At 39.1% G+C, this 24710-nt stretch overlaps 1 protein-coding gene across 3 annotated transcripts in view; it reads left to right on the top strand.

Annotated features, from left to right (window-relative positions):
* COL4A1 (collagen type IV alpha 1 chain) overlaps window positions 1–24710 on the top strand; it is a 118421-nt gene that overhangs the window by 78130 nt on the left and 15581 nt on the right. For 2 of the 3 annotated variants that reach the window (XM_071430599.1, XM_071430601.1), the window contains exons 20-42: window positions 528–563; window positions 2106–2270; window positions 4114–4209; window positions 5337–5420; window positions 6181–6251; window positions 9304–9495; window positions 10374–10542; window positions 10897–10989; window positions 11088–11192; window positions 12686–12783; window positions 13086–13236; window positions 13557–13670; window positions 14066–14233; window positions 14791–14880; window positions 15463–15615; window positions 18348–18446; window positions 18537–18626; window positions 19462–19601; window positions 20465–20591; window positions 20695–20775; window positions 21520–21618; window positions 22129–22179; window positions 24066–24251. In XM_071430599.1, the coding sequence (XP_071286700.1) occupies window positions 528–563; window positions 2106–2270; window positions 4114–4209; window positions 5337–5420; window positions 6181–6251; window positions 9304–9495; window positions 10374–10542; window positions 10897–10989; window positions 11088–11192; window positions 12686–12783; window positions 13086–13236; window positions 13557–13670; window positions 14066–14233; window positions 14791–14880; window positions 15463–15615; window positions 18348–18446; window positions 18537–18626; window positions 19462–19601; window positions 20465–20591; window positions 20695–20775; window positions 21520–21618; window positions 22129–22179; window positions 24066–24251 (2658 nt within the window). Of the gene's footprint in view, window positions 1–527; window positions 564–2105; window positions 2271–4113; window positions 4210–5336; window positions 5421–6180; window positions 6252–9303; window positions 9496–10373; window positions 10543–10896; window positions 10990–11087; window positions 11193–12685; window positions 12784–13085; window positions 13237–13556; window positions 13671–14065; window positions 14234–14790; window positions 14881–15462; window positions 15616–18347; window positions 18447–18536; window positions 18627–19461; window positions 19602–20464; window positions 20596–20694; window positions 20776–21519; window positions 21619–22128; window positions 22180–24065; window positions 24252–24710 lie in introns of all 3 variants that reach the window. The other variant, XM_071430600.1, reaches the window with a different exon arrangement.

Raw genomic sequence — 24710 nt, 5'->3', positions numbered from 1 at the left:
TAGCTAAGATTGTCTTTCAGTTATAGATGAAAAAATTATAACTGTTATTAAAAAAAACTGTTATAAAAATTACAACTGTTATAAAAAATTATAAACTGTTTTTATGGCAGCTAAATAATTCAGTGAGATTATATAAGAAGTATGGAAATCAACATGAATATAAGGAAGGTAATTAATGCAGAGAATCTTGAGACTCCTTTGTAAAACTCAGTTGCTAATTTTTTATCCTAAGTTTGGCTTGCATATTTTAAAAATGTCTTTAGTAAACAGAAAAAGTCAAGCATTTCCCTTCCCATTTTCCCCATTACAGATCTTAGCCAATTCAAGAAAAATTTCTGGGGAAGTTGGCACACAGCAGGACCTTTTGTCTGAATGTATTTCTTGAAGATATATATAGATTATTTCACTTCAGATTTGATTTTGAATGGGAATATGCATGAATATGAATTTCAATTATATCTCCTAAAAGTTCACTTTTACTGGCATTGCAGAATTCATTACCTAATTGAAACCTTCTCTTTCTAAAGGCTTCCCTGGTGCACAAGGAATTCCAGGACCTCCAGGTATGAAATTATAACTACTGATTTTTTCACATTTGTCATGTGCTCTTGGGTGAACAGTCCTGAGGGATATTCTCCTTAGCTCCTTTCAGTGACTCTGCCTGACTTTCTGAACACCCAAGCACTGACCTCCCCAGGGTCTAATCATCCCTGCAGGCCCTTCCTCTAGATTGCTTTTCTCACATCTCTGATGTGATCCAGCCTTGTTCTTTCTGTTCTGCTCTGATAAGTGTTTGCTGAAATTGAAAATGTAGTGCAGAGTCCATCAGAGACAGCCCAGAGAGTGTGACCCCATGGGGCAAGAAGAGTTGTTAGCTGGGAATGTGTGGGAGTGTGTGCACATACACCTGAGTGTGTATGTTTGTATCTTTGTCTGCCTCTCACTTCAGCTCTGTATGTGTTTGTGTAAGTATAATAAAACAAGGTTTGTAGAAAGAAATAATACTGACTTGATCAAAGTCATTCCTGAAGGCTTCCTGCTTTTTTGACTGTGTCACTCGGTCTAATAAAAGTTATTTCTTTTGCCTACAAATTTTGCCTTTTCCAGAGCCTTAACATTTTCCCATCCATGGTAACACTGCTTTTACGTATATAAGTACATGTACATGTGTTTGACCTAGACCATGATACTTGCTTTTTAAAAATTAGGAAAATCATCTCTGGAGACCTGACACTTCACACATCCTGCAGTGATACTACCATTACCTTCCTTGCTTTCATTTTCTATCTTGGCAGTGAGCTAAATATGAAATTAATGTGAACCAGGGTCAGATAGTTTCCAGGAAATTTTTCACAGGTTAGAGAGAAGATGCTATACATCACTGGCTGTAATGATAGCTCTTGGTCTGTAATTGCCCTGCAGAGATTGAGCTTTGTGTGACTTCTGTATCTTCCTGCAGTGTTGCAGATGACTCAAAATGTTTTAATGGTCAAGTGTAATGATGAGTTGTGAGCTGGAAGTCATTAAAATATGAAGACCTGTGTGACTGTACAAATAGCTAAAAGGAGATCTTATGCAGGGGTTTTGGTAGTTGTTTATCTGCTTCTCTTTATTGGCTGTTTTTCACTTATTATTCTTACAAAGCATTTTCGTTTTAGCATTCCTTAAATCTGCTAGCATTGTTGAGTACTTATTTTTTGAAGTTATCAGACATGCCCTCCCTTTATAGGTGTGTTTTCGATTTGGTTTTTTATGAGGTAAGGAAGTGTGCAATAGTTTCTAGATGGAATAGCTAAGTTAACCCTAAACAGTGTTGCCACTATTTACTACCCAGCAAAGGTGTGTCCAGCTAAATCTCAGGAAAGCACTCTAATACAGATGAGGTTTGTTTGTTTAGGGACCTAACAGAAGTGATTTTCTCTCAGCTGTAGTGAGTATACAAACCCCAATTTTTTATAAATCACCAATAAATAAAATTCAGTCCCTTTTTGTTCTGCATTAACATTTTTCTATTTCTCTCTAAAACCCTGTGAAAGTTAATGTGTTGATAATGTTGCTGTCTTTTCACTTGTCATTTTTACATGTATTTTTTACTCTGTTCAAAGGTCAACCAATTCCAGGCAGGGTAGGATCACCTGGTGTCCCTGGAGAGAGAGGTGAAAAAGGTGAAAAGGGTTCTCCTGGATTCCCTTCACCTGGAATCCCTGGAAGAGATGGTTTCCCGGGTCCCCCTGGGTTGCCTGGCCCACCAGGACCTCCAGGCATAACAGGTAGGTAAAGCCCAGGTTGCTTTGCACTTTGAGGACTCATAATGCACATTAAAAAGAGAAGGAAGAGACAAGATTATAAAAGCTATTATCAGGATGCATCTGTGTCATGGAATAAACATATCTGAGTTGTTGATGAACCAAGTAAAAGCTGTTGCACAGTGTAGGAAACCACTTGTTTCCTTACTGGGAAAGCAGAAGGATTCTTTGCTAAATAAATACTTCAAAAATTTCTAAAAAATTCATTGTTAATTGTTAGAATACAACCAAACAATTGACCTTAATTTACATTGATTTGTTCTGTGTCCTATTGTGCCAATGTAGTGATATTTGTATATTTCAATTAAAAAAATAGCACATACTAATGCTGTCCTTAGCATAAAAGATGCTGTTCAGTGTGATGATTTACAAGTCTGCAGTTCCAGTCTGTGTAACAGATGGAAAAGGTATGAGAACTGTTGTGTGAGGTACTAGTTTGCCAGAAGATTTTATTTTAAAATAAAATTATCTTAGAGGAGAGTCATGGGGTCATGGAAAGGCTTTGGTTGGAAGAAACCTTAAAGATCATCTGGTTCCAACCACCCAACACAGGCAAGGATGCCACCTACTAGATCAGGGTAAACACCTGCTTTATGGAATAAATGAAAAGCCAGTAATGATGGGACAAGAAAATAATGACATCAGTAGTAATAATAACAACATTACACATGTTTTATTAGATTGTGATAAAGGAATTTTAAAGGGACAAATGTTTTTGCTCTGCAATGAAGCAGTTAGCAAGTACACGTGGAAGTGGTCCATGCCAAATAGTTCCTTAAAACTAATGTTTTAACTCATAGAAAACTTTTACTATAGGTGATACTGATATTGTGAGTTAAATTATCATTCCAACATCAGGAATGATATCCCTATTACAATAGTTAAGGTACTTTAAAGCTATTGAAAGAAACATTATTCTCTATGGAATTCCTAAACCAAAGATACTTTGATCAAAAACAGGGGAAAATGCCTGGTTGTTGCTGTGTTGCCAGTGAAGCAGTGCAAAATCCAGCATGTAGAATATGTAATTAAATAGCTAAATCTTGCATTTTCCTAAAAACTTCCATTTTTCATGAAAATTATTATCATTGCTTAATTCTGCTCCTTCCCCAGATACTGGGAAGCAATTCTTTTTCATTTAACTTGTTTTCCAAACTTCACGTTAGCATTTTGACTACTGGCTTTGGTCAAAATGATGTCATGCTATTTTGGGTCAGATCCTGCATCATATCATCAAACAGAACAAGCACTATTTATATTCTTATATCAAGCCTGAGAAATATTCTTATTCATTGCCTATTTCAGATCCTAAAATAAGAAGTTTGTTGTTTTCAGGAAGCTTGATCAGTGTGAAGAAGTTAAATAGATGTTGACAAGCTGCTCTTACCTAGAAAGTTTCCTAAAATGTTGAAAAAGAGAAGTCAGGGTACAAAAAAAACTTTCTTAATGAATCTCTCTGAACATCAATACTCTCCATTCTCTTCAAGGTCAAAACATCAGTTTTTCATCCGTGATACTTTACCAAACCAAAACTTAAATTGAAAATAGATTTTATGTTGAAATTGTTTGTAATCTTATTATGGCACAACCTGTCTTTTCTCTGTAATTCTCAGGGTTTCTTAAGCAGTGTATATGGAATAAGAATACAAAATCACAGTTAAATTTTTCCAAGTAAATCCAATAAAGGAGTAAAATGCTATCCTGAGTTACCACTTTTCATAGGTAACATTTCAGTTAGGATGTAAATGCAACTCTATAATGGCAACTTGCACTTCTCAAAACAATATTTGTTGCAATTTCATTTCAGATGGAATTGATCAGTGCCAGCAAGGAGAACCTGGTGCACCAGGTAGTCCTGGACTTCCAGGGAGAGATGGATTTCCAGGAGAGATGGGAGAGAAAGGTAATCATATTTTAAAGGGATTGTATTCTAATGCATAGGAGTCTGGAGCTTGAGTATGTAAAGAGGCTGAGCAAATTAGGCTGGATCCAGAGAAAGTGTACTTAAAGTTAGTTAAATAGTTCATGGGCATGGAAGATGTTTCTTGACTCTCTGGTGAGTAAAGAAGGATATTGTGCTTTGAATTGTGTGATATGAACTTCCCTTGGCCTGCTCATTGCTGGGAAGTGATAAAGGATGGCCCAGGGCTGCAAGAGGAGCAGAAAGGGTTCAGTAGAGCCCTATGTCCTATGTAAATGGAGCTGTTCAAGGCAATTCAGGGTGTGAATTCTGAGATGCAGATTTAAAGAGAGGTTGAGATGAGTTGAGAATGAAAATGGTTTATGAATCATTGCCATGAGTATAATCGAAGATAAAATTTTAACAACTACAGACAACCTTAGGTTGGACATTAGGAAGAAGTTCTTCACAGAAGCGGTGATTGGGCATTGGAATGGGCTGCCCAGGGAGGTGGTGGAGTCACCATCCCTGGAGGTGTTTAAGGAAAGTCTGGATGTGGCACTGAGTGCCATGGTCTATTGACATGGTGGTGCTTGGTCATAGGTTGGACTCAGTGATGGCAAAGATCTTTTCTGACCTAACTGTGGGATTCTGTGAATAGGACTCCCAACCATGTGTTTTAGCAGCATTGACTAAATGAACATTTAAAAAAAAGAGCTGCAAAAATTTACATGGTGGTTGCTCCTTTCCAATCTCATTCTGTTCACTGTTTTGGTACAAAATTATAGTGACTATAGAAGTTATCCTTTTTCTGCTTTAATAATTTTATTTTCTCTATACCCACTGAATGTATTTATTTTCTTCTTTTTGATCCTCTTCAACCTTGTCCCCTTTAACCATTATTTTAAATACTAACCCTAGAATAAAACTTATGTTGATTTTCATGCTATTCCTTTAAAAATTTAAAGAATTTTGAACATCAGCTTGCTGATATTTTCTCCTTGAAGCATGGAATTAGAAGCAGCAATTTGTTTAAATATTAAATTGACATTTGCCCTGAATCCACCTGCTTGCAGTTGTCTTGAATCTTTTTGTTGTTATTCATGTCCTTCGTTGTTTTCATTTTTCAGGTGACAAAGGTGAAGCCTGTGCCTTGTGTGATAAAGTAGGACCTCCTGGACTTCCAGGACCACAAGGGCCACCAGGTCCAGCAGGTAAAAACTCCTTAATAACCCAAGAATGAACTATGTAGGCTAAATTCTAAATAATGCAGCATACATAAGAAAATTAATTACATTTTGTCCCACTAATCAAATTGCTTGTGAAACTAATGAAAGGACTAATGAAAGGAAGGTGGCATATTCCTATTTTTGGCCTGATTCCAAATTTCAAATACAATCTACTAGAATTACCAGGGAAGCAGAAACTGACCACAATGAAGGGTCTTTGCAAACTGCGGCCCAAATATTTTCACAGTGAGAAATAATGTGGGGACCATTTTCTTATGTGCTTAGGCTTGATAGTGACCCATATATTTGTTTCCAATTGCAGTGCTAGATTCTGTGGCCCAAAAATAATTTTTTTTTTGCTACCATATGAGAGCAGTGCCGCATGCCAAAAATTATATTAATTATATTATACCTAATGTTTGTTCTAGCGCTGTTCAGAAAAATGAATGTGGTTTAGTTAGTTTCAGTTCTGCATTGGTTACATGAATTGGTAAATTCATTCCTAAGTCAAATGAATCATCAGCTTTCAAGTTTATGAATGCAGGCATGCAACACAAGTTCATGAATCAAGACAGCCTCTCTGGCTTTAGCAGCATTATGCTGGTATTACTGGGGATGGAATGAGACACTTTACAGGGGATCACAAAGAACTCACATACAATGACCTATTTGTGTGTAATATATTTTTTGCAATATATTATATTTTATGTAATAAACTAAGCCATATTTTTGTCTCTCTGAAAAGGTTTTCCAGGACAAGCAGGTTTCAAGGGTGACAGAGGCTTACCTGGACTTGATGGCCTTCCAGGGGTGCCTGTAAGTAATGCCTTGCCAAATACTACATGTCCTGCTAGGCATGTGATCAAAAAACATGTGATGATCAGTGTATGATCAGTGTATGATCCTAGTGTATCAGTGTGGTTGTGTAACAGTTCTCTTTAAAAACAACCCCCCCCTGCCCCTCCCCAAAACAGTCTACTGATATGATAAAATTAGGGTCAATTATGCCTTATAAAATAATGTAGGAAGAAGTGGGTTTGAACTGTAAGAGCTAAAAAAGAGCTGTCAGATTATTGGTTATACTTCTGAGTTTATCCATCATAAGAACTCGGTGGGACACATGACCTTCTGCCTGAGCAAGCTAAGCAGTGGAGCTGGGTAAAGATTAGGATTTCTCAGGAAACAGGTGCAGGTATTCCCTGACCTTCTGAATTGTTTCAATAACATTTTGCTGGTGAGTACAAATATATTGAGAGAGAGACAGTGCCATCTAGTGTGGTGTGAGCAATCTAATGTTAACATGCAGCACACTATGGCAGTTTTGCTGAATTTTGAATCATAGAATAAGAGAAAATGCTGAGTTGGAAGGGGCTCATCAGGATCATTGGATCCAATGCCTGGTTCTGTGAAGAACATCCCAAACATCATACCATGTGCCTGAGAGAGTTGTCCAAATGCTTATTGAACTCCATCAGGCTGTTGTTGTGACCACTTCCCTGGGGAGCCTGTTCCAGTGCTCAACCACACTCTGGATGTAAATTTTTTTTCCTGATATCCAGCCTAAACCTCCTTTAAACCTTTAAACAGCTTCATGCTGTTTCCTCAATTCCTGTCACTGTTGACAAGAGAGATCAGTGCCTGCCCCTCCTCGTCCCCTCATGCAGAGGTTGTAGACTGATATGAGGTCTACCCTCATCTCCTCTTCTCCAGGCTGAACAAATCAAGTGGCACCAGCCATTCCTCATAAGGCTTCCCCTGCAGACTCTTCACCATTCTCATGGCCTTCCTCTGGATGCTCCCCAATAGTTTATTGTCATTTTTATTTTGTGGCACCAAAAACAGTATTCAAGGTGAAGCTGCCCCAGCACAGAGCAGAGCAGGACAATCCCCTCCCTTGCCCAGCTGGCCATGCTGTGCCTGATGCCCCCAGGACAGGGTTGGCCCCCCTGGCTGCCAGGGCACTGCTGGCTCATGTTCAACTTGCCATGGACCAGGACCCCCAGGTCCCTTTCCATGGCACTGCTCTGCAGCCTCTCATTCTTTGGTCTGTTCCACACACTCAGGATTGCCCCATCCCAGGTGCAGAATCTGACACTTGCCCTTGTGCTGGTGATTGCCCATCTCTCTGATTTGTTTCTCTCTGCAGGGCTTTTCTGCCCCCAAGGGAGCTGACAGCTCCTCCCAATTTATTGTCACTGGCAAACTTACTTAAGTATTCCTTCAAGTCCTGCATCCAGGTTGTTAATGAAGATTTTGGGAAGTGTCTGCAGTATGTTCTGTAAAACACAATTAGTAAACAGGAAAGTCAATACTTTTGAAGAAATAAAGCAAAGCTGTGAAAGTGGGTAGCATCCTAATAAGATTACTTGTAAATTATGTTGAGGCAGCACAGCATGACTCTCAGTAAGGCCAAAAGCAGAACAGCTGTAAGTGTAACACTTGTCTAAAACGTGACACAAATGACTCCTAGATGAGCAGTGTACTACCACAACTACATTTGACCTTGTCAGAATCCATTTAAGTGCCCCTATGGACACTGAGATTTGCTGTGAAAACCTGCCTCAGCATACGTGTTCCTGTAGCATAATGTGGGTTTTGACACCATTCCTAGTGTGAGTAGACTGAGTCTTCCCAGACCTCTTCTCCCCAAAGCTGTTTCCTTACAGCTGACCCTTTCTGACATAACTTGTCAGTGACATCCCTGTGCACTGGCTTTATCACACACTGGGGTTATGTGAGCTCCCTCTATCACCAGTGGTGAGAGAGAGGTAGCTTCAGAAGTAAAAAAACCAAACCGTTTGTTTGAATTCATTACTCAAGGAATCTATTTCTCTCACTGAAGTATAAATAAAGCCTTGTTGCCTGAACTCAGCCAATGAAAGTTGACTAAGATGAATTCCTTATCTATTGCTGCCTCAATAAATTGCATTACTCAGTGACCGAATGTATTATAATATCAATGGGATTCATGAAAGAAACAGTGGGAAAAAATGGAAGACATTCTAATGTATTTAAGCTTTTTTGCTGTCTGTCATTTGTTCTTGGCACATGTTTTCCACACCTTAATATTTTACTTTTATTGCCTCATAAGTGCTATTCATGTCTTTAATCAGACAAGGATTGGCTGCTGTTTTGAATGCTTTTAAGTTTGTTTTACTCTACAAAGTTCAGCCAGGTGGTGATCCAGTATATAATTTAACTTGGAAGAACTACATAGAGGCCAGCCTTGCAAGCTGACATTGCTTACAGGCATGCTGAAACATCAGAGTCTGATTCAGAGCACTCCAGTGCTAATGAAAAGATTACCAATGACCATGTTCTGGTTCAGGTTGAAGTGGAGGGCACACATGAGCTGTACATAGTGGACATTGCCCATGAAGTTTGTGTTTTACTGCCCTAATGAGTAGCCCTGAGTCACTAGAAATTATAGAGATTGTTCCCATAAGACAAGTTCAATCAAGTCCTAGAAAATATGTAGGGGAAAAATTGAAATTCTGGAAATCCTGTAGGCATACCATTAGGTAGGTAGTTTCTTTCCAGAAGAGGTTACAAAACTATTTTCTGAGCACATGCATTATATTCTGATATTACCAACTGACTGGGTCAGCTGTTCAAAGTTGATGAATATTAATAACGATTGAACACATGTATTCACATCCGCTGAATGTTACAAATAAACTACCCAAGGGAGAAGCTTTCTGCTTCCAAGACTGCTGTGTCTTGGAAAATATTCTCATTTGACCTCCTCAGTCATTGACTTGGTGGTTCCCTCAATTTGGATTCGCAATTCAGTTTCTGAGGTTTGCTTTCTTTTATAGTGGAAGGGTTTGTAGGGCAACTGATGACATCTGAATTTATGAAATTTCAGGGTCCCCCCGGCACTCCAGGCCTTATGGGCAGCCCTGGGCCAAAAGGAGAACCTGGAGATTTTACCTACGATTCTATCCTGAAAGGCGAAAAGGGAGATCCTGGTTTCCCAGGACAGCCAGGCATTCCTGGAAGAGAAGGAAGACCAGGAAAAGATGGATTTCCAGGTCCCCAGGGTCCAAAAGGAGTACCGGTATGTTTGTTTCTTTATGTTTGCATATTGTCCTACTGTGTGTTCATTTATGTTTTCTTACTGTGCTGTACATTCTGTCTTTCAGATCAGAATTCACATGCTTTTGTCCCCTATACATGCTTTATGTTTATTGGCCTGATTTATTTTTCCACAGCCATTCTTTACCTTGAGTAGTACATTCTTCCTCAGAAGATGATTCCATTTTCACTGGAAGTAGTGAGGAAGGCAGTTCTTCAACAGCAGACTATTTCAGAGCTAGGTTTTTCAGACCATTTCTTTTTACATGTCATGCAAATAAGTAATCTGACTCAAATGCATTCAGCATGGATTGTTACTTTCAGGACTATAGAGAAAAGGTTCAAACATGGACAGTAGTTTTATTCCTTTCTGCCTTTCTCACAGCTTGATAGTGAGAACGAGTGTGAATGATTTAGCTGATATTTGGAGAGGATTGAACAAATGCAGTTATCCAAGTAGAAATTGTGAAGACAAGATTCAAGTCTCTTCTAGAATATTTCTCTTCTTGTGGAAATGAATGCCTCAAAATGTGGCACTGATAGAGTTGAGCTGATGTGGATATGATGTTGAGCTGAATGTTGAGCTGATGTTGAGCTGAATGTGGAGCTCACCTCTGCTCCCAGATCCACTACTGGAAACATGGCCTGCGTGATACACTTAGCTGCATTGCTAGATGTGATCTCCATGTGCTATTCCACATGGAACCTCCTTCTGTTTCTATTAAACTCAGTAGAAAAAATCCACTTTCTTCATCATTACAGATACCTGTGCTAAATCCCAGTTACAAAATATTCAGAGAGAATGATGTGTTCTGTCTTGCCAGCCAGGCAAGAAGTACACTTGTACTTTCCAAAAATTAGGGTACAGCTGGCTTGAAAGGAGAACGTGGTCCCCCTGGCCAACCTGGATTCCCTGGAGTGCGTGGTGAAAGAGGTTTTCCTGGCCCTCCTGGGATAGGTGCTGCAGGATTACCTGGTGAAAAAGGAGACAGAGGCTTTGCTGGAACCCCAGGTTTACCAGGACTTCCAGGTAATGCTACAATGTGTTTAAAAAAATAAAAAAAAAAATTAAATTGTACCTTTTAAATGGTATAGCCTAGAGGATCATCAGAATTTAAGCCTGAAATAAAAAGACTGGCTAATTTGAATCAGTGCTCTCTTTCACCAGTATAATTGCATATTTTTGAGGGCAGTTTTCCTGAAGGATTTGCTAGGCAAAATGGGGTGTTTTAGGTTCATCCTAGTTTTTTACAGAGCTTCTACCAAAAAAACTTCATAACAAGTCACTTTTAATGCTATGGATGAACTGATAATGCTGTCAAGGTAGCAGTCCCTTGTATTATTTCATCAGTTCCTGTACTCTAATACAACTTTACATTTACAGGAGCAAAGGGTGAAGCAGGACGAACTATATCGCTCCCTGGCCCTCCTGGGGCAGATGGCCTTCCTGGGCCACCTGGTTTCCCTGGACCCCAAGGTACAGCAGTCTGTTAATCTTTGTCTGATTATCAGGATGGTTCTGTTCCCCAGAAGTTAGCCTTCGTGTTAATGTTTGTCTTGTTTTTATTTGCAAAGGTGACAAAGGGAATCCTGGGCTTCCAGGCAGACCTGGCCTACCAGGAGAAAAAGGTGCTGTGGGGCAGCCGGGGATAGGGTTCCCCGGACCTCCAGGTCCCAAAGGTAAGATAAAGCTGTCCATCTAACAGAGCTGGTGTAACTGGAGTGTGGGTGGAGGCCTAGGTCTGCACTGTCATCCAGCCATAGCTGCATGGGATTTGGGAGGTGCAGCTGAAGAAGCTCCCATGCCAAAGTCAGCCAGAAGCACAGTGAGGATTCTTTCAATAGAGTACAGCTGCACACTTGCTTTGTGTAGTGCAGTGGTGCACCTACAGACAATGTCACAGCTGCTGCCAGAATGGAAAGTGAAATGGTACAGCGTCTTTCATTGCAGCACCTGAAGTAGCTGAGATGAGATGACCCTTCTGAGAGATGAAAAACACTGTGTGTAGTTGGTCCAAATAATATGCTGGTGTAATTGTAACAGCTAGGGGCCAGAGCTTACAGCTCTATTGGGTCCCAGACAGCTGAGAGTGGCTTGGTTAGAATTCCAGCTTACTCAACATAAGTGTAGTCTTCCCTCCATGGCCATTGTCAGCATATGCAAATAGCTTAGAGGGAGTCTAAATGTTTTGGAATTTTTGAAGATGTATTTGACAGTACTGCTGCTCATTTAGAACTAGATGACTGAACTTTCAGCAGCCACCTCAATCACCAAAATTCTTTTGTGTCTTTGTCATTATTTCTTATGATTCCACACACGAATGAACTGGGAGGGTCAGAAATTTAATAAGGAGAAAGGGCATATTTTTCTCTGTAACCATGTCTGGTTCCTCTGAGAGTGCATTGGGACCTGAACAGAAAAGGCCCATTGTATCTGTAAAAGAATTGCTGTATGCACTTTGATGCCATATGAAAGAAATGACACATTAAATATATTTCTTTAAAGGACCCTTCCATGAACTAAGCCCTGCCCAACGACATTCTGAGGTCTTAGCCTAAAAGCTGGATTTCTGCCTGCTTCATTTGAATTTGTTGTACGTGTGCTGATGTTGAGTGAGTGCTATCTTTAAGGGATTTGCAAAGTGTTGTAGGTATTCCTTCTTGCATTCCCAAGGTGCAGTTCATGGGCTAGCTCTGGCATAGAAACCTTTTGTATGAAACCCTCAGCAGGACACATAGAACGTGTCACAAGACATATACTGCACAAAAGGTGTTGATTCACAGGTTGGCTTTGTTGTACATCCCTCAGTCTGATGCCCCACACATTAAGTTGCCTTTTCTGAAGAAGACTTTGGGAACCTGGTTTTGCAGGATGTTTCTCACAGGGGAGATGGGAAATGAACCCACAAGGCTATTATTTAAGAGGAGATACTCAGCATTTATTTCTTCTGGGTGGTTGTTTCTCATCAGAAGCCAACTGCTGCACAAAAGTCAGTGTTTGAATCTTTGTTGGGACATTTGCATACTGGCAGGCCTAGAAGTTTGACTACCCAGGTCTTTGTAACAGGTCCTTGTGAATAGTTCAGTTTAGAGGCTTAAAGAAACAGCAGAGGTCACTTACAGACAGAGAGGGTAATGGTGTGACTCTCGGTTTGTTTTGCTTTGTTTTATAGGTTTCCAAGGTCAGCCTGGCTCACCTGGTCAGCCAGGAACTCCAGGAACCCCCGGTCTGGATGGTTTGCCAGGAGTTCCAGGTTTACAAGGCCAAAAGGTAGATGTCAGCTGCTGATACTTTTATCTGTGACTCCCCATGTTGACAGGAACATGTGCAAGGAAAAACTTTAGAAGCTGGTCAAACTGCCTTTCATTTTATGTTTCCCACTGTGCACACAAGGAGACAAAGTAGATGGATAAATACTTGGCATTAACACTTTTAAAGGGCTTACAGCTCTTCCTGAAGTCATGTATAGAGGCCTGTAGATAAGCCCTATACTGCATGATTAAAATACATTTAATAAATGATTTCTTGGTTTTGGTGTGTTGATTCCTAATCTATTGTGTTTCTTTGGCTAGGGTGAACCTGGTGTAGGTCTACCTGGCCCTAAGGGATTGCCAGGCCCCCCTGGCCCAGCTGGCATCCCTGGAGAAAAGGGAAGTCCAGGACTGCCTGGTTTACGTGGCGAGCAGGGTTTTCCGGGCATACCTGGACAGCAGGGATTCAGAGGTAACGTCACTGGAAAAATGCAGTTCTGTATTTGTATTTCTTTTTAAAGTCACTGTCCTGCAAATGCAGTGAAAAGTCTATTCATTACTGAATATATCCTACTTTCCCATCTCATTTTTTCCTACTACCCACCAGTAGAAAATGCTAGCAGCAAAGAGCAGCCCTTCATCCAAGCCCAGGCCTGGAGAAGTTGGTGGCTGAATGAAGTCTCCTTGGCCTTGTGCTTCCAAAGCACAGCACCTTGTCTGCCATCTTCAGCAAGCAAGATGTCAAACAGCATCAGAGAATGCTTGGTCTATGTTTCTCCTGTCTCCCTGCAGGTGACCCAGGTCTCCCAGGTCTCCAAGGCTTGCAGGGCCCTCCAGGTGCTCCGGGGCTGGGCCCTCCAGGATTGCCAGGACCTGCTGGGCAGCCAGGACCCCAGGGACCACCAGGTGAGCAGAGAATACTCCCATGATGCTGCTTAAGAGCAGAATTTTGACATAAGTGGATAACACAGGTAAAAGTGTTTCTTGAGAACTTTTTGCAGTGTGAAGTTGACAGGGGTAGATGGGGGGGGGACATGCTGATGGGCCTCCTCCATGTGGTCAAAAATGAAATCCTGAGAGGATTTCTAGCATTTGGATTAACCTCCTCAGGTCATTGATGGGTTATTGATACAGATTCAAAGCCTCTCTTAGGAAGTGAGGACTGGTTCTGCTGTCTGCCTTTGACTCCTCATCCTCTATGCCATCTAATTTGTGAACAGGTGGACATGGTCAGATATGCTTATAAATGGTTTTCCTTGTTTTTTGTTAAGGACTAATGTGGTATCTTCTGTTTTTCCTAGGATTTCCTGGAATAAAAGGAGAAAGGGGCTTCCCTGGTGTCCCAGGTCTAGATATGCCAGGACCTAAAGGAGATAAAGGCAGCCCGGGCCAGCCAGGAGTCCCAGGCTCTGTGGGGTTACCTGGCCTGCCAGGTCCACAGGGGGCTGTTGGACTGAAAGGATCAACAGGTAAATGCCTTGTCCCTCAGAAATCAGCATCTTTGACAGCTGTTTTATTAAGTTATGGCAGCACACCCTTTCACTCAGTTAGGAATTGATTGATCAAAGAGCCCAAGCTTGGGAAAACGCAAGGACTGATGTCAGTAAAGCAGCTCTGTGCACATGTAACTGAACTGCTGCTGCTGAAGTCCTTTCAGGGACCAAATCCAGCAGGTTGAAGGAACCAGCCTTGCTCCTGTAATAATGAAAGAGAATTATTCTGCACAGTTTTAGTGACAAAGTATGGTTTTAATAATGCCTTTGTTAATGACAGCATTGTTTGCTGTAATAGGGAGTTTTAAGAATTTGTCAAAAACCCATTACAAACTGTTTTCTTCTGGTTTTCATAATACTGTTTTTACTGTTGTTTTCTCTATTGGGCTGCTTTAGTTTAATCATCTTCTTTGTCCCATTTTTCCTTAAGTAGTGCAACTCCTAATATGATAGGCAGTAAATAATTCTATTTCTTGTATTTCTTTACACTGCTTGCTTAATTTTTTTTATTAACTCTTCTTCTTTGGCTTCAGGACCCAAAGGAGAAATGGGAGTTATGGGAACTCCTGGGTTGCCAGGAACTCCTGGGCCAGTTGGAGAGCGAGGGTTTCCTGGTGAAAAAGGTAAGAGAGAGATTTTCTCAAAATAAAAATTGCAAACCCCACACCTTTTCCCCAGCAGAAGTCGAGAAATAACCAAAGATAAGGAATATACTTGGCCTAAGGAACCGTTTATGTAAAGAGACTTTCCTCTAAGTTAGAAATAGTATAAAAGGCCACATTCTAGGAGCAGACATGAGTTTGGGCACCAAAACATGATTTTTGATCAGTTTTTCAAGAACATAAGGGTTTGCTAGGTGTGAGGCTGCCATAGGTATTACTCCAAGAAAAATACAGTATTTGAAATTATTAAAAGCCAGCAGGAAGGTCTTAATTAAGAGCCTCAGATAATGCTCTGTATTACTGCCAAACCCCTGTCCTTATCATTTCAAGAGTCTAAAATTATTGGCTAGGAAGTGGGAAAAATATGTCAACTTTGTGACAGAACTATTGTGAAGTATAAAAAAATTTCATAGGAACTGTTCCAGAACATGGTATTTGGTGCTCAAAATCTGAATAAATAGCTAATTTAATTTGTTGTTGTCTACTAAATATTCTTGCAAGGTTTTATATGCCCCTGTAACATTCAGTGCTGTCTCTTTATAGGCAGCCAAGGTTTCAAAGGTGTAATTGGACCACAGGGTGATCCTGGTGTTAAGGGAGATAAAGGTGAAGCTGGTCTCCCAGGAAAACCTGGAACAATAGACAACATGGACATGGTTAGCCTCAAAGGCCAGAAGGGAGATCAAGGAGAAAAAGGTAACTTTATTCTCTAACTGTGTGAATAAGTGGAATTAACACTCATATACTACCAAGCAGCAGTACTTTGAATTTAGTTTTGTGTTAGTTTTAGGCAACAGTTTTTAAAATAAAATTAAAGAGTTTTGCACAGCAAATATAGATATTTTTCTGGTGTTTTTCAACTCTATAGAAAAAAAGAATAATCACAGAGCAGAGGGGTTTTGTTTGAACAGAAGAGGTTCAATTTGTCCTTTTGTAATTGATTTTACCTCTTTAATCACAAGGCTCTCTGAAAATAAAAAAAAAATTCAAAGTAAAACTAGAGCTTTCCAGAAAGGAAAAGCTGTCTTTCATGTAAAACATATAGTTGTGGCCATGAAGATCAACTGGTAGTGTAAGAAAAAAAATGAGCAGGCTTTTTTGACACGCTTTCTTGTGACCTGAAGAAAATTCAGGAAAAAAATACATTTATGTCACTGATACCAACAGATCAACTTCTATCAGTTTAGAAATATCTGGGAGTATGCAGGAGAAAGGCAATCAGTTTTCTGTTTAGAAACTTCATGGTTATAGATTTGTTAGCTTTTTTAGATAATACATTCCTATTGGTTTTTTAGTTTTACTGCTAATTGATAAATTAGTTGTTTGAAATAATTTTCTCTCCTGTATTTCTTTTCAAAGAAAAAATTGTGTATATTTTGCATATTTTTAATATTTTTTCTTCTTACTATACATTATTTTTTATTTAAAAAATAAGAGTTTTTAATAAATGGTTACTTTTTTGTTAAAATAGAAATGTAGAGCTTAGAAGGGAGCTACTGAGATATTGTGGTCTTTAATTTCCCTCAACCAAGTCCTTCAGGCTTTAATAGTATATCATGTTTTCTGAAACAATTATCATTCCTTTTATACTTTGTGATTTCTCCCCAGTTTGGCTGCATCCTTGTTAGAGTGCACATTGCTGAAACAAGCAAAGTACTTCAACTCAGGCCTGGCTAGAATGAAATTTCCCTTTCTTGAAGCAATAGCTGACTGAGTTTGTGATTAGCTATAATTCTTAGTCCCTTAGTTCTCGACTACTGTGTAATAATTTTTCATTTTGTATGTGTGTTTTTGTATGATAGATGTCTTCTATCACACACGTGGTGCATTATGCTTTTTGATTTTCAGTGTGATGATTTTCAAGCTTCATTCCAACTCTTCAAAATCCTTCTGTAGTCTAATCCTGTCCTCTTTTTGAGCCTTTCCTTCTGAGTGTCATCTGTACATTTCATCAGTGTATTCCAGGGCAGACTCCTTTCCAGTTTGACAGTGAATCACTAATAACTATACTATGTTGTATTTGAACTGTGGAAACAGGAGAGTATCCCAGTCTTAGCTACCTCTTATCTCCATGTCCTGGCTAATTGTCAGAAGGAGATGTGGGCTCACGTGTTCTGGTTGGGTCTCAGAGAAACCTGGGCATGTGGGTAAGTAGTGCCTTGCAGCTTGGGCAGCCAGGGACTGCAGGGGAGGGCATCAGCCAGTGAGCAGTGAGTACATCTGCCCTTCAGCTGAGATACAGCTTCTGAGAGTACTTTTAATGAAGCTCCCAGCCTATAAAGATTTCATCTAGATTATTTTTTCTCATTTGTTTCTGATCTTGATATGTACAGTGGTATGTAAAGTCTTAAAACCACATAGGTCATTTTCACTGTTTCCTTATCTACTACTGGCATGTAGGATGATTAATTTTATTTTGTACCTAGAAATCTAAATTAGGTACACTTGTTACATGCAAATAAAGAAACCTTTGCTGAGAAATTCAAATAGTTAATTTTTTTGGTTTCTAATTTACTAATCTCTCCATCACTAACAGTGCATGCTTGCAAGCTTCTGCACTCTACCTTTTCCTCACCACATGACGTCTACAGATTGGCCTGGCTCGCACAGCCTGGAAGAGTAGGTTCCAAACAGATCCCAGCCTGCAAATGTCTGCTTTTATCTCATCCTCTCCAAGCAAAAGATACTTAGTCCAGCAGAGAAAAATAATTTAGCAGTAACTTTGCTGATCTTTCGGCTGTCTTCATTCCTCTAGATATGAATATCACAGTAATGCTTTTAGAAGCTTCCAAAAGACAAACTGTGCAGAGAAGACACAGATTTTTTATGGCATATTATCAGTGATGCTTAATGAAAAAATTTGGGTTTGGACATCTTGAAATGTTTTTAATAAAAGCTGCTTACTTAAAAACATTCAGTGATTTGTTTTCAGTAACCTGTTGTCCTGCAGCTCTATGCAACAAAAACAGAATTGTTTATGACCAAAAGGCATGGACATAAAGTTAGAGAAGAGACACACTAGAGAGTAAGAGATCAAGCCTTCTGAAGGTGCTTTACATTAAATGGAACAGGGAAAACAGCAAATTTCTGTCTTTTTACTAGTTGTTCACATGTGCCCTTTTAGAGAGCTGTTAACACCTGTTGGCCACTTTTCAAATAACTCATTAATCTAACTCAAACACACATTCATTCCATTTCTTTTTTAGATATAACTTTGCAATTTTCACAGACACCCATAAAATTGCAGTAGTTTTCAGTCTTTTCTCAGTACTGGTTTAATGATTGGAAAGTTGTGTTTTACTCAGCCATTTCCTTGTTCAGCAGAGAGAAGCAGCAGTGATCAAAAATTAACTAGAAGGATTATTATATGTAATTACAGTAAATTGTAATAAAACTGATCTCACTGTGTTTTTCTTTTTGGTGTCCAGGGGACCATGGAGAAGCAGGAGAAAAAGGGCTACGTGGGGATTATGGAGAACCAGGAATTCCAGGGAGAGATGGTGAACCCGGTACTCCTGGACAGCCAGGTATGTCTGAAGATAACAGCAGACAGACTGTTTGTCAGGTATTTTAAACCTTGTTAATGATGGGATTCTTCATTTCTCTGTTGTCCATAGGACCAAAAGGTGATCAAGGCCCCCCAGGGTACCCAGGGGATCCAGGAGTTCCAGGACAAAAAGGATCGGTTGGTGAAATGGGTCTGCCAGGTACTGATTGCTAGGAATTTATTATTTTTTTCTTTAATTAATATAGAACATTATGAGAAACCTGTATGGAATATTTGTTGGTGTAGATCTACTAAACAATTGCACTATTTGCAGTGACTGAATGTTAGGCTTTTGAGACATTGCTTTTCAATCCTATTGTCATATACAAATAATAGGATGGCTTCCTAAGTTTCTATGTGCAAATCCTTTAGCTGGATCTTTAGGTTTTCTGTATTTGTTTCAGGCAGGAAGTTTTTTGAGTGGTGCCTGTTTGTGTCTCTGATAGTCTGTGAACTGCATTAAGCTTCTTGTGTATTTCCCCCTTCTAAAAGATTTGGTGAGCTGCTGTGTACTGCCTGTCAATTACGAACTCTAGGGGTCTGGGAATAAAGTTGTTGTGGAAGGGATTGGTAAAGAATAAAATGGAGAAGAACCTATGACTCAACATGGAATCTTTGTCTTCATTGGGATGGCTTTGTGTCTAGCATATTTAGAAATCAAACATGAAAGTCTGAAATGGTAAATGAGGACAGAAAACATATGCTGCAGAAGGGTCACTTTGTACCACTATTAGAAATTAATCAAATAAAAATAAAGTTTTATTCAGTTCATATTTTTAGCAAGATCTTTGTTTACTCTGAATCCAAGATTATGACTGTCTTCTATGAGTAGAGTTGATCATCCCATAAAAAGTCCCATTTAGAGAGTGAATCTCAAAAGAAAATTTACTTACTTTCATAGCTCTGAATAGCTAAAGCAGCACTGAAACATCACTGTCAACACTGCTAAGGTACCACTGGTTCTGATGTACCCATTTTGTCCTTCCCTTTACTAGGAACACCTGGAGAAAAGGGTCTTCCTGGAGTACCAGGTTCACCAGGCACACCAGGGTTCCCTGGGCAAAAAGGCGAAAAAGGAGACAAAGGAGCACCAGGTTTTCCTGGAATAGGTTTTCCAGGGGCTCCTGGTGAGAAGGTATTTATACCCCTAAGGATTTGGTTATCTCTACCAAGCACTTGAAGAGATGCTGTTGGCCTTTAAGCTGTTTTGTTATATTTTCTATTATGCTAATTTAACTGCCTTATGAGAAATTTGAAAGGTGTATATACAGGTTTAGATGCATTCTGTTTGATGGAACCAATATCTCCAGTGTTCTTTTTTATTATCTCTGCTTAAAATAGGCTAATTGCCAGTGCTAGAAAGGTAGGGAAGGGGAAGAACTTTTAAAAATACTAAGTCAATAATGTGAAAAGGGCATTTTATGAACAGGGAAAATAATCATGCTAAAATAATGTTACTGTACTTTTACGAAGATACTATACAGTGCTCAGCTACTACTGAAAAGTGAACTGTGCTAATACTGTCTGTAAAGTTTAATTGAATCTCTAATAGTATCTATTAGGATTCTCATTTGTTTCATATTCCTTTTCCTAGCTGTACAATGACAGTTATAATGAATTTATAAGTAAAAATGGTAAAAAATAATACCTGCTAATCTGGTAGCAAACTTACTGAGGACTCAAAAAAAGACTTTTTTTAAGATGATGAAGTGTAATAAATTAAAGGCTAATTTTGAAAAGACTTTGTATAACCATCCTAAAAATGTATAGAAGACTGCTCATTTTCATTTGTAGGTATTAAGCAATTGCTAGATTACTTGAAAAACTCTGATAGTGAAATTTAAAACCAAATTTAATCCTAAATTATGTTGTGTAGAAGTGGAAAAACAATGGAATTCTTTAAATTCAGATGGATAAGAGGGGTGATATCTACCACTGCATACAGAAAACACTGTTCCAGAATTAATGCCCGGATTTTATGTGTGCTTCTTCTTCTAGGGAGAACCAGGAAGAACGGGTAGTCCAGGTCTATCTGGAGATAAAGGTGAAAAGGGTAATATAGGAATTCCTGGAATGCCGGGTGCCCCAGGTCCCAAAGGATCCCCTGGCATGGCAGGATTTCCAGGCAAGTGTTTAGGCTTTTACAAAACAGAAACTGCAGTGAAAATTTGAAGTAAAAATTATATCAAATATCCCACATGGAAACACATTTTTCTTTATTTCTTTAGGAAGCCCTGGCCGCCATGGAGAAAAGGGTGAAAAAGGACTTCCTGGCTTAAGTGGGATTCCAGGTTTAAAAGGAGAACCAGGTAAAAAAGAAATATCAATTAACAAAGGACACTTAGAGTATTGTTCATCTCCATGCAGTCGCTAAAACAAAGTCTTTTGCATTCTACATTAATTTTGACTCAGATATTTTGCAGTGCATTTGTTCATTTCATAAGCAAAAAAGACATTGCTTGACAATATTGACATATTTCCTAGGTAAATATGAGTCAGTGTAGTGGGGGGCTCACTTTCTTTTGCACTGTTAGAGGAATAGATTTTATCACCTTCCACAAGACCAGTTGTTGCTACAGCCATTACTTCTGTTGTTTCTGAGTTAATTTTAAAACAATTCAGTTAATCTTTATGCCCAAACCTGAATCACCACATTATCATCATTTCACTGATGTTAGAAAGGAAATAGAGTATGGAAGAGAGTAAATCCATTGCTGTTATGAACCTTTTTGATCTTGGAGTCTTCTGTTCTCAGTTTTTTTGGCTGCAGGACACATCATCTTACAGGACAATGGACTGTGCTGTTCACAAGTCTTTGCTAGAGGACCTGCATTCTAAACTCACTGAGATTCATGATAATTAGCTGTGTCAAAAGCTTTAATACTTGAGCCCTGTCTCAGACTGATTTAATTCAGAAGTAACTCAGTGAAAAGTCACACTGAAGTCATCATGCAATATTTGCTTGGTCTCTGTGGGAGCAAAAGAAAAAGTAAAGTTTTTCATGAGAGAGAAAAAAAGTCATAGTTCAAATGAAAATGTCAATGATTTTTCAGGTGAACCTGGTCTTCCGGGTCCTGCTGGTGCCACTGGTCAGAAGGGTGAACCAGGTTATGATGGGATTCCAGGTGCAGCTGGTGCAAAGGGTGAACAAGGTACTGTGACTGTCATCTTCAGTTCCCAGGGTATGAAAATGCACAGACACAGGCTGCACAAGAGTAGCTGGTAGAGGTGTGTCCTGGTTTTGAGTCCTTTGGATGAAACCTTAGAAAATAAAGTCAGTATTGATGTCTTATGATCATCCAGCATTGCAATGTGATCATTTAGATGAGCAACTGTGTTTAATCAATGTAATATTGAAAGAATTTCTTTCACAAAGGCTGGTAATACTTTAAAGAATTGTGTTTTGGCATTTATTTCAGCCTGAAACTTAGCTGTGAAATAGTGGAGCGGCCTTGCCTTTTCTTTGGGTAGGGTTTTCAGTCATACAGGACCCATTGTGCTAAATACAATACCAATTCATAACAAAAACAGCCTCTGCCCTGAGGAACTTCTGCATAAGCCATTTATTTGGAGTTTGTATTTGCATAATAGAGTTTTATTCATTACAGGTTAAATGTAAGTACTTTCCCAACTTCTCATTTTTTGCTGTCTCTGTATTGCAGGTCTTCCAGGTAGAGGACTTCCAGGATTTCCTGGTGCAAAGGGAGATAAAGGTAAAACACTTACTTAAACAATTATAAACCTCCTTCCCAACACACTATAACCATAATTCTGTAATGCAGACATACTTTCTACTTCATTCTTTTACATCCTGTGCCTTCTCAGAGCAGGCAGAAGCTCTGAGAGGTTCAAATACTGATTTCTGTTACAGTGGCAACATCTTGGAGTTAGATATACCCTAAAATAGGTAATTATTCATAGTGTGGAATTCTCTGCAAGCTGTGGTGTGATGAGGTAATATAAATAACTCCCTTATTTGTGTGCTGTGCTTTTGACTCCAAGTATTTCTGTTTTCCTACTAATTTTGCAAGAATCAAAGTTTAGTGAGGCTCTGTGCACAGACAGCTATAGGTAGTGGTTTTGTGGCCAGGATACTGTAGTGATCTTTTTGCCTGAACCTGTTTTGCAGCCCAGACATATTAATTGCTAAATTAGTCATTTACTGTATCTCAGTAGAGCTTGTCTAAGCTATGCACAGGAGCATGGTGCAGAGATGCAAAAGACAGCAGAGTCCGGCTGAGATCCCACTGGAAATTTTTATTACCTGGGCTCAGGACTTAATTGCTTGGGTACAGTTGCATGACCATGACAATTCAAGTCCCCTTATGTTCTTTGAAAAGTGTGTCACTACACTGTGCTGTGAGAGTGGTTTGATTGGCTTGAGTCAGTGCTTGTTCAAGGTGTCTGTAATGCACCATGCTCCAGTTAATGAAATAAGTATATCCTAGACACTAGGCTGCAATAGATACAGTAGTCAAGAAATGTCAAACTGCTGTTGATAAAAGAAATTGTGTATAATGGGGGAATTTTCAATTTTAACTATCCACAATTTTCCATTGTGGAAAACACAAACAATTCAAGTAGTTCATCCATGAAATTAACATGACACAGCAGATTTTGAAGAACTTACATAGCTTTAAATATCAATGCCCTACCTCACTTTTTCATTCTATTAGTAAAGGAAACTTTTCTGGACAACCAAAGTGATAAACCAAAATTTCAGGATATAATTTATTTACCATCTTAGACTAATTAACAGTCATTAACTACTGTGAAAGCCCTAATGTTACAGATTTAATAAATTTAGCAAATGTTCTAATCATAGCTCGGTAGGCATGTAGAGCACTAGATTATGAGAATACTTCTCTCACCTTCCTCATCTCTCATTTTGTCAGCTCAGCTCATTTAAAAATATCTGGGTTTAGAGTAAATATATATTCTAAAGGTATTTCTTTGGTAATTCCAAAGAAACAAGTCAAGGATTTAAAAACCTTGTTCTGCTCAAGCAGAGACCCAGGGATAGTGTTCTCTATACATTTTGTGTTTTTTTATTATTGTACTTGTACCAGTTACTCTATATTCTTTTGTTCAGTCTAAAACTAGATTGAATTGCAATTGTTAACTATTTGTATAAGCCTGAAAGTAAGTACAACGGGTCTAAATCTAGATCTTAGTAAAAAAGTATTCCATTTTTCTCCAGGAGCAAGACCTTTTGTGCTTTGTCAAGCACAACATCCATTACTTGACTATGACAATAATAATTGCTGTGGAGTACGGGTTTGGGGGCTTTATAATCTTTGTGTAAGGAGTGGTAGAGGGATGCTGAATGTTAATCTATTTTAAGAGTGACTAAAAATAGCCCAGTGATTAGTTTAGATAAGAAAAGGTATGTCAGTCAAACTACTTCCCTCATGTTTTATATCATAATGTGAAGAATCATACAATTTTCCTGAAGTTTTGCACTTTTATAGAAATGTATGAATTTAAGGTCAGTATTTTCAAAAAGAATAACGCTTACTATGAGTGGATAATATGGCAGAAGGTTTCAGTGATTGTGATCTTCTCTCTAATCATGTTCTGTGGTTATTTCAAATCTTAGGTGCAAAAGGTGAAGTGGGTTTTCCAGGATCCCCAGGAAGTCCAGGGATCCCAGGCCTGAAAGGGGAACCAGGATATGCAGGTCCACCAGGCCCTAAAGGGAACCAAGGTCTTCCTGGGCTACCAGGAAGTGCAATTGAAGGCCCTAAAGGAGACAGAGGACCCCAAGGCCAACCTGGTCTTCCAGGTAATTCTTTATCTTTAGTATTAAAGTATTGCTGTTCATCAAGGCTTGCCTAATTAATTAATTATTAATACAATCAGTATTGCATATCTTTGTTCATCCTCTTCTCCCAGGTTAGAGAAAAGCCTTTGTTCACAGGCAGTTTTGGCAGTATGTCCTAGAACAGGATGGTTTTATGTCCTCAAGCAGTTGGCTTTGTTCAACTTTCTTTCTAGTGTTGAGAAGGTTGCCTTCCATTTCCATGTTTCCCTATGGACTTTGTTTATTGTTTTGAGGCATCCAGGGCTGTTTGTTCCTATGTGCTGAGGTTAATGTACTTAAAAATGACCCAGCTTGGCTTTTCCATGGCAGTGGCCTGTGCTAGAGGCTAAGGAGGAGAGTGGAGCAGAGTACAAAGTATCTTTAGTGTATTTATCCCTGACTATCTGCTTGTTCTGCACATGTGGAAAACTGCCTCTGTTT

The sequence above is a fragment of the Agelaius tricolor genome, unplaced genomic scaffold, assembly GCF_023055355.1.
Source record: "Agelaius tricolor isolate 1412-34295 unplaced genomic scaffold, bAgeTri1.0.p SCAF_7, whole genome shotgun sequence".
In the NCBI taxonomy this organism is placed as follows: Eukaryota; Metazoa; Chordata; class Aves; order Passeriformes; family Icteridae; genus Agelaius; species Agelaius tricolor.
Note: the sequence above shows the minus strand (reverse complement) of the source record. Positions and strands in the feature narration are given on the sequence as shown.